The following is a 15,169-nucleotide window of genomic DNA, read 5'->3' as shown; positions in this document are numbered from 1 at the left end:
CCCAGACTAGAGGACCAATATTCTATGCTTTATACTCTTCACTGTCTAACCCCACATGAGACAAAGGCACCTAGCAACAAGGGGAGATGGTAGAACACACTGATCGAGCAAGTAGTGTTGAGAAACCGTTTCAGTCACCCTGGTGAGGGAGAATATAGGGGAGGAGAAGGGGAGATGAGAAGAGGGGAGGAGGGGGTGAGTAGACTCCAAAACCAGTGAATCCCATGGGCTTGATGAGTGCATGTCTACACAGCTTCAAAGCACTGTCATATAGAGATGGGCTACTGCTACCCCCTAACACAGCCTAGAGAACATTATTAACCATAAATCCATGTTATGGTCCTTCTTTGCCTACGGTTCCACTCCCCACCTGAGCCACAAAAAGTGGGTAGACCAAAAAAGAGAGGATGTACTGTATTTCTCACAGATTTTTATAAGGCTTCACTCCAGACAATGGAGAGAGATGAAGTCAATACAGTAGATTAACAGGGAGTTTAACCACTTCCCTTCAACTCAAAGCCTTGCGGTCTAAACACATTGTCAAATGCAGCCGAGAGGGCCAAACAGAGATCAGTGCAGATCTGTGCTGAAGTGTAATCCTCTGACACAGCTGTTTGACGTCAATCTGAAATGTGTTGACAATGACAATGAAGAAAAGAACAAATTGAAGACAAAACACTGCAGAGTTAAGCAGTGACAGTAGTAAAAGGTGATGCCAGGAAGCTTTTCTATTGGACATCTTCTCACTTTTCCTTTCTTCTCCTCCTCCTCTCTCCCCCACTTCCCCTGCTGTAAAATGAAACCAGGTGACTGAGAAGAACCAGAGCTCAACTACAACTCCCAGATGTCTGCGCTCCATCAGACACCACAGACACCCAGACGCTTTCACAGACATCTTAGACTGAAAGGCTGAGGTTATTCTCCACTCACAACTGTGAGAGAAATACATGGTAGGAAGGAGAAAGTGACACACTTCTGAAATATGAGGTTGAGGGGCTAGCTACACACGTACATGACCAAATGAGAATTGTCATAGGCTGCTTTTCTGGTTTGATTGTAAGGCTATCCCTAACTTTAACTCTTACCCTAACCTATCCTCACCTCTAAGCTTAACCAAGAGTGGGAAAAGAATTGTGTCAAAAGATTTCACGGTAGTATTCAATCCGATGCTGAATTGCTGTACTTCAGGGCAAGTCACTTCACTGGAGGCCACTCCAATCTCTCGATTGGTTGGTAATGAACCAATTAGTGGGTAATGAATGTAAGTAGAATAAGAAAGTAGAAACATAGTAACTACCGGAAGAATACATTTCCGTAGGAGTAGCTGCTGTGTTTGTTGTCCCCCACAATAAAATCGGGGAGTGGACTATGGATTGGTCTCTGTCTTCCCGTATGTCACATGCTTTATCTCCGGCACCACTGGGACAATTTTTACGAAACTTGGGTGAATGATGAGTCTTGAGATACATTGTTAGGAGTTTTGAGGTGATGCCGATTCATCTCATGTTTGGCTAAAGTGATAGGTTGTTATCATTAAAAACGTCATAATAGGGTGCAAAGAGAAGAGTACAAACCTTTTCAGACTGCACCTTTTGGCCAACTGACCACTTTTCAAATAATACTGTCAAGTCCTTCAAATAAGCACTAAAGGTTCTGGTAACTTTTCTGTCATACGTGAATAATTGTCACCAATTCACACAACACAAGGAGGGGCACTACATCATTCATGGGACAACATGTTTACTGTACACTTGTTTTTTTTTTTTTTTTTTTTTAAATGACCTTGGCCTTGAGCCTACACTGGACTGAACCATGTGACCTCTCCCACATGGGAGTGCATGTCATCTCTGTGCCTGTCTCCTAAGGCTGTTTACCATCTGCTAGCTAGCTAAGGGGAACAGTGGGGGTATCTAGTCTTACAGGTCGGGTATTTTTAGAAGCAGTATTCAGAGGTTGACTGTGTCTGTGTCTGTCTCTGTCTCTGTCTCTCTCTCCCCCCCCCCCCCCCCCCCCCCGAGAGGTCCATGCTGGGTTAATGGTATCAAGGGGGTAACACCGGCTTAGGAATGGTGGGCATTTGTGCCCTGTGTAGTGGTATGGAGCCTCTCGTTGTCATCATGGGGCATACATTCATAGGTGGGTTAAGTCATCTACTTTTAAATTCTTTTAAACACATACATCGATAGATATGAGCAGTATGACTTAGGCTATTCATAGAGGGCAATTCATATGATCTGGAATGGTACTCACTGTTCAATGGCATGATGTGGTCTGCTCCGGGGTGGTGGAAGTTAAGACCCATGCGTCCTGTAGAGAAACCAACAACACACATTACAACCTACATACATAAAAAAAAACACAGCCTCCAAACACAGTGCCTCATCAGACCTGGGTTCAAATATTATTGTATGATTTCAAATACTTATCTGTGCTGATTGTGTTTGCCTGGTCAAAAGTGCTAACCTTGCCCATCTGGCACTAGAAGCAGGATCAAGCAAACGCTCAGGATTTAAAAATCTATTTGACCCAAGTCTGTGCCTACACAACTCTTTTTACCCCATTGCTGTTTCATACTAGCAAAAACATTGAGACAGGCATTACATTTTCTCTCTCTCACACACACACACACACACACACACACACACACACACACACACACACACACACACACACACACACACACACACACACACACACACACACACACACACACACACACACACACAATGCATTCTTCTGTGGTGACAATGTGAGAGCATCACAACAACAACGCCTTGTCAGTGTGCTGCGGACATGCCCTACACTCAAGCAACAGGTCTGTGCTGAAAGAGACAAAAGTGCCTGTCTACATCACTGAACGACAGCCACAGTGACACACCCTTGATTCCCTAGCCAATCCAAATGGGAGGCTCTTCCTTTCAACAAGCCTAAACTGGCTGGTTGTTGAGCACATGGGCAGCATAAACGAACAAGAAAAAGCGAATGGTTCAGCAACCTTGTTTGGCAAAGGCAGACATCGAAATGACACATCAATTGCTCAAGAGAAACCCATCAACTAACGTGTCAGGTCCAACAGACGTAGGTTGCCACACAGTGCAGCTCTCCACAATACCACAGAGGAAGAAAGGCTGGAGAAGCTATCTTGGTTTGGAGCTTGCGTATACGTAGGTCTGTGTGTAGCCTCAACTGTGAGAGACCGATCAGTTGTGTTGCAATGTATCAAAAGTTAGGTTTCAAAAGTTTCAAAACTCCCTCCAACGGCTCAAGAGATGAGAGCAGATGTGGATTTCCTCACTCTTCTCAGCCAGTCTCTCAGCAGAAAAACAGGGTGAACACACAGGAACACACACACACACATAAAAGTATGTGTCAGCCTCACCTACAGCTATTATTAATGAATGAGTGCATGGTTTAAAAGAGAGAAGACATGTTACTTAATGTGGCAGAATTGTGACATAACGGTATCACACTTGAAAAAAAAAAAAGTCAAATTAATACTCACAATAAATGTAGCCTAACTACTGTAGGTAAATGAATCAGTCAGCAGGCCATAGCCCTCTCTCCAAAATCATAATTAACCAATGTCAAAAGGGTGAGCCTCCTGTGATAAGTATATCAAATGCACTCATACTCTGAGTGAAAATGTGTGTTTTCATTTTATGGTTTTGTGGCAAGCAATAGACATGTGCCACACTCAAAAAGAACCGACCACAGTGTGCTGTGTCTTCATGCACCAAACAGTGGATTTGGCAACCTTTCTAGAAAGTTTGTCAATCAACCACAGATCAATTGTTCCAATACATTAGCCTGAATATTGACAGCATTATTAGAGCATTAGCTCACAGACAACACAATATTCAGGCTACCCTGGAGGAAAGCAGTGCCTCCTAGATAGTGATTGGGTCAGTTCTGGTGACCGAGGGTACAGTTGCCCCACACTTAGTCCTTGAAATAGCCCTGGGCATGTGCCATCTGTTTCCCCAGTTCACAGACGTGGCTTCAGGGTGCTGCTCTGGTGACATTTCCTCATCGAGGGCTGTGGCTATTCTCAGACTGCGTGTGATCAGTGGGCCTGGGCTATGGAAATACATGTTATCCGTTTCCTTCGGAACAGAGCCAACAAGTCCCTAGACTGAACAATGACCTCAGAGTGCCCTCCTAGATCGGGATGAGGTGAGGAGGAGTAGGGGTTAGAAAACTGGACTGAATGAATATAGGACTAAATACATGTCTGGTGCAAGCCGACTAGAAACCTGGGAAGTGAGAGATAGGACAGGGACAGAGTAAGGCCTCATCTTACCACTGAGGATGTAGAAAGTCCCCAACACTAGCCCATTGACAGTTAGCTAACAAGTGGATTACATGGACTGGTTCTCAGTGGTTGCGTTCATCTTGAGAAGCGTATTACAAAAAGAGTATGATCATAAAGGGTTAAACTTCTTCTAGATTCCATGTGGTGATCATCACGCCATGATTCACACCAGGACCTCTCCCTTACGCTACCTCAGCCACATTTTAGCCCTCTGTTCCACATTAAAGAGGGTATTAAAGCCCCCAATAACCTGCCTTTGGAAAAGCCAGAGCGGCAGTTATGGGGAGGCAGATGCACAGCAGAACGGAGAGGTGTGGAAATGTTAACCCTCCTGACAAAAACGCTTCTAGGAGGGAGGCTCTGAATTCACACTCAGGCTACCTACCGTTAAATAATCCGTCAGTAATGCTCTCTAAATGCTAATAGGCAAACCCTAAATATGACCCAAGCGTGTGTGTGGGAGCGGTAGAGGGCATAGCAGAGTGTGTATATGTCTGCATTTCTCTTCAATCTAGGGATCAAGTCCAGCTCATCAGCCAGCCTGGTCCAGACTGGCTAAAGGTCTGGAGTATGACCTTTCACCTTGGGGTCCGGCTGCTATGACCTCTCTCTGATCCCAGAGGAAAAGTTTGCATTGCCCCTCCCTCCACTCTTCTGCAGATGGGATCTTCTGTCTTTGAGGACTGAGAAAGTAACCTAAACTTTGGGGCTATGCCTCTATCTTATCGTTCCAAGCAAAGTTGACTAAATACTCATTCTTCACTATTCTTAACCTAGAGAGTTTAAGATTTGACTAATATGACTGTAACTATTTTGATAGTGTTATGCTTGCTTCTTGTTTCCCTCCTGATAAAAGCTTGCTTGTCTTTACTCATCCATTGACTGATGATCTTGTCAATAAACAAACTAAGACAAACAACCCTTTTCTGTGGTTAACAGATGTGATTCTGCATTCTGCGTGTTTTCAAATAAAGGACACCTAGTTCACAAATCCCAGTTCTGTGCAGAGTTTGTTCTGGTAATACACAAGACAAGGGCACATGGAATGTAAAATCCATATTTGTGCACTACCCCGACCTGCAAGTGCACCAATGCCAACAATATCACACCTTATTGAAGTAACCAACCTTATTGAAGCAACCAACTAATATGAAGAGAGTGACATTTGCGTACATTTCTGAAGTGGCAAGTGGAAGCATAACCAGGATAAACACTATAACATTGGAGACGAGACAGTGTTAAAAATCCAAAGCAGTCCCCAAATGAATGAATGAATTTTTTTAATTTTATTTTTTTTAACAAAAGTAAGTTGTTTTAACATCACGTTTCTCTGCACTGCTGAAATTCATGGTAATTTCAACATGACTAAATCAATGCAGCCCATTTAAACAAAGAGACTATGATCCATTTGTAAATGATCCATTGTGGTCCACAGTGTGGCCTGGGGTGGTTCAGTGGTCTAGCACCATGGCCTACAGTGCGCACACATATGCCCATGTCGGCATGGGTTCTAATCCGGCCCATGCCCTGCTGATAGACCCTCTCCTCCTTACTTTCCTGTCTTTCTCCACTGTCTCTATCCAATCAAAATGAAAAATATAAGAGTGGGTCTGCCCCACTCAAAAAAGAACCATGAAAGGAGTCAGTTCAACTGTGAGGGACTTTGTAGGTCAACGACAGTGTTAAGTGTTCAAGTGGTTGTGAGCAAAAGAGACAGCATCCTTTCTGTTGTGTGTGTCAATGAGCAAAACATTGGAGAGGGAATATGTTTTGAGTGTTAATGAGTCACAGTCTGTGAGAAAGAGTGTTTATGTGGAAGTGTTTGGCATGGAATTTGAATGTGTGGGTATAGGGGGTACAGTAGATGTTTGTATGTGCATGGGTGGGAATAGGGGATACAGTGTAGACAGATTTGGTGGCACTAGTCATGAGATTTAAATGTGTTTAAGTGTGGCTGAGACAAAGACAGTGGATCGTCTGATCTTCCATGAAGAGTTTCCATGGTGATCAATCTCTCTCAGCCCGGAATACCTATTTACAGTTGAATGAATTATGATGACTGATGTATAGATGATTCACTTACTTAGACAAATGTATTTGCTGTAATGTGTGGGTATAGGGGGTACAGTAGGTGTTTGTATGTGCAGCAGGTTGTAGTTAGTCAGTGTGTGTGTGTGTGTTTGTTTGTGGAGGGGTGTGTTCATGCTGTGGCCACAGCTTGGACTTTTGTGGCTGCTGTGGTGGTGGCTGTTGTCAGGCTGCTGCTGGTGTTTTTCCAGGCTGAGGGGAGGAACAGTGGTGTGGGGGAGGCCTAACTCTCCACATGTGAGCTCAGCTGACCCAAATTGGGACCATGCACTCCAATATGTGGCACTAAAAAAGGCCTGTTTGTTAAGGACATCCCAGCCGGCTCCCCTCCCCTTCAAAACAAGAGCGTAAATTCCCCATGCATGCCATTCCGATCGGATTAATGAGCATTCAGGAGTTTGAGAGGATCACAAGAATGAAGTGCCACCCCTCCCCCTGAAACCAACTCCTCTTCAAACAAGTGCTCAGATAAAAAGTAAATTCAAAAAGAGCCTAGTCCATCTCAGTGGTACAGCCAGATAGAGCAGGGTTCTTTGTGTCATCCCAATTCTCAACACACCTAAGGTTATCCCCTCTCATTATCTCACTCTCACACACACACACACACACACACACACACACACACACACACACACACACACACACACACACACACACACACACACACACACACACACACACACACACACACACACACACACACACACACACACACACACACACACAATCAGAAAAACAATCAGAAAAACAATCAGAAAAACACTGAAGGAAAACAACTCCTTTGGTCACAATGATAGCTAGGTAGCCTATGTAAGAGATGTCTCCCTGACCACTGTGGAGATAGTGGGTAGGCCGATTTTACCAGGGCGTGTGCATGTTTGTTTAATACTATACTCAGGAATGGTTCAGTCTCACTTAACAAAAATAACATGGGAAGAGATTTGGTGAGTTATCTGTGAGTGTCTCAATCCTAGCCACTGGGAACTGGGGGGGAAAAGAGGGAAGACCTGATATTTGACAGGCTGCACGCCTCTCTGAAGCCCCAAGCTGTGTACATGGGGATGGGAGGTAAACAGTGCGGGGCAGGAATGTGGAACCATCTGGTCATGGACCAGCCTTCCTCTCTCTCACAACCTAGCTGTTTTTTAACAACCACAGGGTAACATTTGCAAGAGATCCCTGCCCCCCTCTCTAGTGAAGTTAGGCCCAGCTGGGACGACCTTTTGGCGAAACAATGCTCTCTCAACACAAGATTGGAAAAACAGAATCTTAGCATGAGAAAGCAACAGGCTACTATTCATAATATCCCCCGCCTCCCGAATGGTTCCATTGTCTGGCAGGCGAAAGAACAACATTGACCCTGACAAAGGCCATCGGGCCAGCTGAACCCAAAGCAGTGACTTTTTTCAAAAAAGGGCATGTGACCTACTCTGACAAAATATTATCTTAAGGAATCAGTGACTCTGACACACATTTGATGGCCTTAAAATAAGTTTCCATTACAAAACAACAACAATGTTGCTCTTAATGACCTCTCTATCCTGCAACGACAAAGCTTGGCAATGGACTACATTTGTATTAGTCTCCATTAGTTCGGCTTATCAGTGCTTTGATGTGCTGTTTCTTTATGACAGACCTTGACTGTGCTAACTCTTAGAGCTGAATTGTTTTCCCATTTGTCCAGCAAATCTATCTGAGCCTTGAAGTGTCTGATCTAGCCTATTTGAGTTCAGCTGTCCTGACAGTTTCACTCTCTCTGGTGTTCTTCCTCATCTAGGCTACTTACAAAAAAACAGGGGCAAACCTGACCATACGTTGAAGCATGCCATCACAGTGCCAAAGAAAAGTCTGTGATGGATTAATGCTAAAATAAGTTACACACACACACACGACACATATGAATGTTTCTTGTCAACATTCATATTTACAATGTGACAATGTATTCCCACTCGGAGAAACAAAAGCAGAAATCTCATCATGAAAACTTCATTAAATTCAGCAGAAATGCAGATAAGCAGAGGAAAGAAGGAACATTAAAAAAAGAGCACGCGTGCACAAACGCGCACACGCACAATTTTGCAGCTAATAAGGTCGTTTCTAATCTATCATGATTTGCGATTGCAAAAAGATTAACCATTCTGTATGGTAGAAAAAGCAAATAAAGCAAAAAAATATATATCAAAGACGATTCCAATGAAGCCAAAACAACAAAATAAGCGAGGATGTAAGAATAGGTATTCCTAACCTGCAAAATGATTCCTCCATATAATATCAGCGATAGTCATTGGTGGGCCACCAGCTGGGTGTGGTTTACCTTTGTCATGATCAGTCCTTATCATATCCATTAAGGAATTCTCCAAAGAGTGCAAGCTAAATGCATCAAAGGGCCGATTCCGGTCCTGCAAGAGAAGAGAGAGAGGTCAGGGGTTAGAGAGATCTCACTTCAATCAGAATCGTTATCAATCAGAGCAAGGACAACATCATCACTCACTGCTGGACACTGTGGATGCATGACACTATCACCACTTGACATCTGATAGTCTGGTGATGACTGGAGAGAGGAGGAACCATTGTTGGCAACACAGGTGCACATATGCACACACACAGACACACACACCTCCACCATTTGCTCCCTCGAGGAGCTGAGAGTTCAGCAATGGCATGTCCACAAAATCAGGGCTTGAACCAACAGAGAGTGCTTCACTCAACACTTGTGCCCAAATGATAAGAGACCACCACAATGTCCATCTTCACACAGCACAGACAGACACCATGGGAAACATGCTTGGATTTGCATTTTGCCTTGCTGTTGTCATTCTGGTTGGTTAGCCAACCTCGCTCCAGGCCAAAAGACAGCGGCTTTCGTGTACGAACAACACACCCTTACATTGTTGAAGCATAAAGACAGGCAAAGACATACTGCTTCTGTCATCTCAACGAATCTCAGTTAATCAGAAATTCATGACCAGACATTAGTCAACAGAAACTAAGAGAAAGAGAGAATGTGTCAGTTACATGAGCCTAGGGGGCTCCTCAGTACCCAGGTTTCTGTTGGTGTGTGCAGAAAAAGCACGCACGCACACACGCCTTTAAATTTGATGTCACTTGGCTCTAAAGTACAGGGTTTCAAGAGTAGAGTCACACCATTTCAGGATTCATCAAACTAACATCAAGAATGAAGTGATCTCTGTGAGTGTGCTGTTTGCCAACTGTGTACAACCATCCCTGGAGTAGTGCCACATAAGCCTCGCTTTAAAAAAACAAAACAATCATCAAGCTGGGATTTTCCTAATAGATCACTTTTAACATCTCTACTGAGGACAAACATGATCATGACAGGGAGGCATGGTCTGTGATGCAACTCGACTCGAAACCTGCTTGATCTTCAGCAACACTAATAAACAACTCCCTAGGGCCGCCATCTGGAGGACCCTGTCTAGTCCCCCACCCTGTGTTACTCGCTGTCCTCCTGTACTTTGTGACATCCTGATTCTGATTCTGAATATATTGTCCTTCAGTGCCAGCTGGACTGCAATCTGACCACATAGCCCTGCCTTTGAACATGTCCACTTGCTGAGTTGCCTGGATTTTATTTCTAACCATTCACACTGCCTTTAGGCAGGTTCTCAGAAGGGAAAAAGCACTGTTTGATTGGGAGATCAATCCATCATATCATACTCAATGGGTGCCATACACTCATCTGACTTGCCAAAGTTCACAGCATGAGGGTGGAGGGTACGGCCCTCTAGGGTCTCTGTATGGTTTTTTGCCATTTGGCTTATATTTTGGCTGATGATTTACAGAGCCTACTTTCCTGGTTCTATACGACTGGCCCATTTTGAGGCAGTGTTAAATTGTAATCAGGGGATCAGAGAGACCCCATCTAGATTACACTAGGTGAGTTGGTAGGAGAGAGTGAGAGACCTCATCTAGATTACACTAGGTGAGTTGGTAGGAGAGAGTGAGAGACCTCATCTAGATTACACTAGGTGAGTTGGTAGGAGAGAGTGAGAGCAACCGAGGGAATGACAGAGTGTGACTCAGTACGAGTGCAAGAGTTAGGGCTAGCCTTGGCAGCTAGCTGTCCTATGTCCACTGCCCTAGCCGGGGCCACATTGTTTGCACATCAGTGCTATTGTTGCACATTCGGCTGAGCATTCAAAAGTGTTATTCCCCACTCTGGATCCGGCAGTGCCGTACAGATAAAAATCTGCCCACTTGGTACAAACGGTAAACACTTAAAACGCTGAGCTTTTCATTTCCCTCCCCTCCAACACACGCTCTCTCCTGAACACAGCAAGGGGGATTATTCAGTGGCAACACAAATCCTGAGGAGATGGACTCACCATATACTACATCTCCTCAATCAGACAACTGTTAGGCCTACTGTTTTCACTGTTGCATTAACACACTACATATACAAGAGACACAGCATGTGCAATACAGACCGTGCAATCATGCCTGCTCGTTCTCTTCAACTCATCCCTGCAATTGACCCATGACCAGAACACTAGAAAGCGTTTAGATTGTAAACTGTCCAAACATTAAAGATGGTTTACCTCTGCTATGGGAGACCTTTCCAGCTAAAGGTGACCATATACAGTTGTGAAGCAGACATTGATTTTGTCAAAGATCTTTGACAAACACTGTTTTTTTGATTACCGGTTTGTACAGTGCACAGGTGTGGTATCACTGGATTATCATGTAAGCATAGCTATTGCCATGCTTATTCCTGGGTTCAATAAATAAAAACATCTATGACACTGGTATTGCTAAATCTATGATTTAATCTGTGTGTTGCCTAGCAAAATGACAGTATATTGAAATTGCAACTTCACACAACTACCATGCAGAGCAACCATGGTTAAAAATAATTACCATAATGGGAACCAGGCAAGGTAGCACAAACAAGTTTTCCTAACACAAGAAACGAAAAGCCAATTATACTGGGTTTAGCCCACCCCAAACCCATATCAATATGGCCAATGTTGAAACTCTAGCTAATTTGCATCAGCATCAGAATCAATTTGACAAGAAAACTTGCTAGTCAACTTGTTAAAAGGCAAACATCCAATCTGATTATGAGAAGGATCACAAAAAGTCACACAATTGACTTGACTGACTCTCATTCGGAATGAGGGTGTCCTCTGAGATGCTCATGTGACTTTTGCTTTTTCAGACTTAACATGGACATGTTAAGTTGAATTCTTCACATTTCTGACCTTTTATAAGCAGCCAACAACAGTCTGGTATGAGCACATGCCAGCAGCACACACTCAAACCTACCCTACAGTCATGTGTGGCTGGGAGAGGACTCCTCAGCAGACATAAAGCTGAGAAATAACAGGTACTGTAGTCTAACCTACATCAGGCATAAGTTGTTCATCAAACAGCTGTTGTGATACTCTGAAGTGACCCTGACCACTCCTCTTTGCTCAATTCAGCAAACAGGGCACTCTGTGCAGGGTGACATCTGGCCCCAAGACCTTGTGTCCTAGTGATAACCACCACCACGGCCTCACTAAATAGAGAGTAAAAAAAGGCCAACAAAATGAAACTCAACTGAGATATTGCTAAATAAATAGCAGCAAAGGGAGGAAGGGTAAGGAGAGAGACTGACACAGACAATCGTTATCTATGCTGTATGCTTCAAGCAGGTTGGAATTTCACCCTCCTACTCAGGCTGGGTTTCATTGGCACATGTTGTCCCCTCTGTAACAGTTAAGCATTTTGGCTAACACTCTATTCTCTTGTTCTCTCTCTTGATTGGTGGACCAAATACTGCCCTTCAGTGAGTGGGAGAGTGAATTCACCCATGTCTGAGGTTGGAGACTCCTAAACAGTACACTGGTCTGATAATTTTGTTTATCAACAAGGGGTACAGGAATAAGCAATCATGAGCAATTGTATATCTATGATGTTACTTTGCAATATCTCTTTTTGGTTTTAAAAAAAAAAAAAAATGTGTGGAATATGTTTCAATATTTCAGATTTCTGCTGTTTGCTGTTCAGGATGATGGAGACAAAAACAGAAGTACTATAATATCTGGGAAAACGTGCTACATTTAAGTGAAATGAAGTCAACATTGTTAGCTATCACAGCAATGCTACATTGCTCTTAGTTTTTCATTATCACCTGTGTGCTAACGTAAGCCCCACTCACAGCCCATCAGTCACAAACAGTAAAAAATGATAGGGGCTAGGGGAACAACACTGGTCTAGAAAAAGATCAAGCTGTATTTGCAGCGATAGCACTACACAGTACCATAATCTCATAGTAGCCTACACACTTAATTAATCAACATATTTTAGTAATCAAATTGGCTCATTCATGTTCAATTTTTGCACACACAAAAATGTGGTGCGCCCATTTGGATAACCGCAAGTTTGTATTGTCAATTGTGACAACTGCCCCAAACTGTTTAGCTTTGACTGTCCTCTTCTTGACAATATGTGGTTGATATTTTCATGATAATTTGGTTACCAAGTGTCATGATCATGTGACCACACAAAACGGTGAATTGAAGATCAATTTAAGACCCACCCACTACACCAAAACAAACCAATCACATAGCAGTGTGCCCTTTAACACCCCTAGAGTGAGCTGGCAAAATGGGAAGAACATTTAACCATTTCATGCAATTACTGTGCAGAACAGCAATATATGCGAAAAGAAAAGAGAACAAACTGGTTTCGAGCATTCTACCAATGGAATTATTCGGCTTTGATGAACAGGCTATTGATCATGATTCACTTCAAATTATATTCTCTGCCTACTGGCTATCCTACGCAACAGACGCTGTTCACTGCATAAAAAAAACTATCCTTAAAATGACAGTCCCCTTCCTATTGATGTTACTGTGTCACAAGGCTCTGAAGGTCAAGTCATATAGGAGTGAAATTCGGAAATTAAATACGGTATTAGTCTATAGCATATACAATAATGCGCGTCGTCAGTTGTTTTGGCAAACATTTTCTAAAAGCTCTATTAGCATTAAAAAAAATACGAAATAGCAGCTGATGAAATATTGCGCATACAATAGCTCAGGACGATTATGAGATGATTTAAGACATTATAATGCAGTCCATGCTACCTTAAAAGGTACGTGCCACTATTATCACTCAATCATACCAATTGTTTTCCCAGTTTCTCTATCATTGACGGTCATGAAACAAATCAATAAGGCTACTTCAGCAGTCTCTCTTGCTAGGCTATTTACAGGCCAATGTCCTAATTAACAATAAAACATATATTGTTGGCATGGATAAAATTGGAATGGAAAAAAATACCTGAAAAGGCAGCATATTGTTGCCGTTGTCCGTCCTAAAGGCGTTGTCCTCCATCCAAGATTTCGGGGTGAGGGGACCAGCTCTCGGGAATTTTGGGGGTGCTATGACGTTGCTAGAATAGGGCTTCTTCATCGGGGAGATGGGGTTTATGGGAGACGGCACCCCGACACCGACACCAACCCCGACGCCCACAGCTCTCCGCGGGTCCCTGCCTGCCTGATGACCGCTCCATGGATTGGAGGCTGTGCTCCAAGCTGCATTTTGGTGATTATTCCATGCTGACGATGATGCAGATGAAGATGAAGCCTTGCTATTCATGACGGTCTGGTGACTGTAAGCGTTTCTCTGGGGAAAAGGACCTTGGTTAGGACTTACGGGGGATCTCCGTTGCTGCGCCTGCTGCTGTGGCTGGGCTTGCTGCTGTTGATGCTGAGACTGTGCCAAACCAATCTGAGGTGAGAAATTGCCTCCGAATACCGGGTTGACGTGGTGGGGGAAATTCTGAAAAAGCATCGTTCCGTTCACCGAGGGTATTCCTTGATAAAAACTATCGTCCACGATGTTCGGGGTTCCAGTGGACCAAGTGCTTCCGAATGAGGGGGACAGGGTGCCACCGGTTTCCTGCGGCTGATGAAAACTCAAACCGGGAAGGATCGGCGACTCCATCGGCACTTTCTCTTTATTGTTCAGCGCTAAAGCTGCTTGGCTTGTCACACACGACGGGCTCTCCTCCGATGTAGGGGGTTCCGATGAGGGGGTTGGGGTGGAGGGAGGGTCTACGTTTGTTATATCTGGCTGCTGGTGAGGCTGGGCTTTGTTTTTGTCCATCAGTAAATCATCCTGCATGGTTTGCTCAGCTGAAACGGGGAAAAACAGAGACGAGTTATTATTGAGTAACCTATATCATACACTAACCGGGGTGTTATCTAAGCGAGGACAACTCTGAGAAGGATATGTTCCCACTATTGCTGAGGCCAGCCAATTGGAAGGCGAATTCGTGATCACCTGCATTTAACAACAAAAAATCTATGTCCACCGATATGATACCATAAACTACGTTCATCTAAACACATTAAATAGTTTCACTCTTTCAAACACCAGCGCTCCCCTCACATGAATATGAGGACACCGATATCATCAATATTCGCCACGTCTCGTTTCCCTTCACACAGGAACTCCGAACTGCAATGTGAAACTGATTCTTGTTCCTGTTTTTTTCCCTAGGACCGCCCTTAAATTAATTTGCATACGTCAATAAATACAGCTGTGTCATTCGACAATGTTAAAGAGACACGCCACCTTGACCCACTGCACCCCCGACACACACATACTCAGCAAATGTATAGGCCTATAGCTACATTATGGAAAGGTCCTACCAAATAAGCCTTTCACTTGATACTCGGAAATTAATGCTGAAGTAGACCTTCACTTTTCTTACTATGGCAGCCTGTATGACATTACTGTAGACATTAATGGCTA

The 15,169-nt window shown here is 43.7% G+C and overlaps 1 protein-coding gene across 3 annotated transcripts in view; it reads right to left on the bottom strand.

The window, feature by feature from the left end:
* Positions 1-14,861, bottom strand: part of cpeb3 (cytoplasmic polyadenylation element binding protein 3) — a 32,070-nt gene extending 17,209 nt beyond the window's left edge. For 2 of the 3 annotated variants that reach the window (XM_083695448.1, XM_083695449.1), the window contains exons 1-4: positions 14,804-14,861; positions 13,691-14,547; positions 8,715-8,799; positions 2,251-2,307 (exon numbers count right to left, since the gene is read on the bottom strand). In XM_083695448.1, coding sequence (XP_083551574.1) covers positions 2,251-2,307; positions 8,715-8,799; positions 13,691-14,547; positions 14,804-14,828 — 1,024 coding nt within the window. In that variant the 5' untranslated portion in view covers positions 14,829-14,861. Of the gene's footprint in view, positions 1-2,250; positions 2,308-8,645; positions 8,800-13,690; positions 14,548-14,803 lie in introns of all 3 variants that reach the window. The other variant, XM_083695447.1, reaches the window with a different exon arrangement.
* Between the last annotated feature and the right edge of the window lie 308 nt (positions 14,862-15,169).

The sequence above is a fragment of the Argentina silus genome, assembly GCF_951799395.1.
Source record: "Argentina silus genome assembly, chromosome: X".
Taxonomy (NCBI): Eukaryota; Metazoa; Chordata; class Actinopteri; order Argentiniformes; family Argentinidae; genus Argentina; species Argentina silus.
This window is presented reverse-complemented; position numbering and strand designations above follow the sequence as displayed.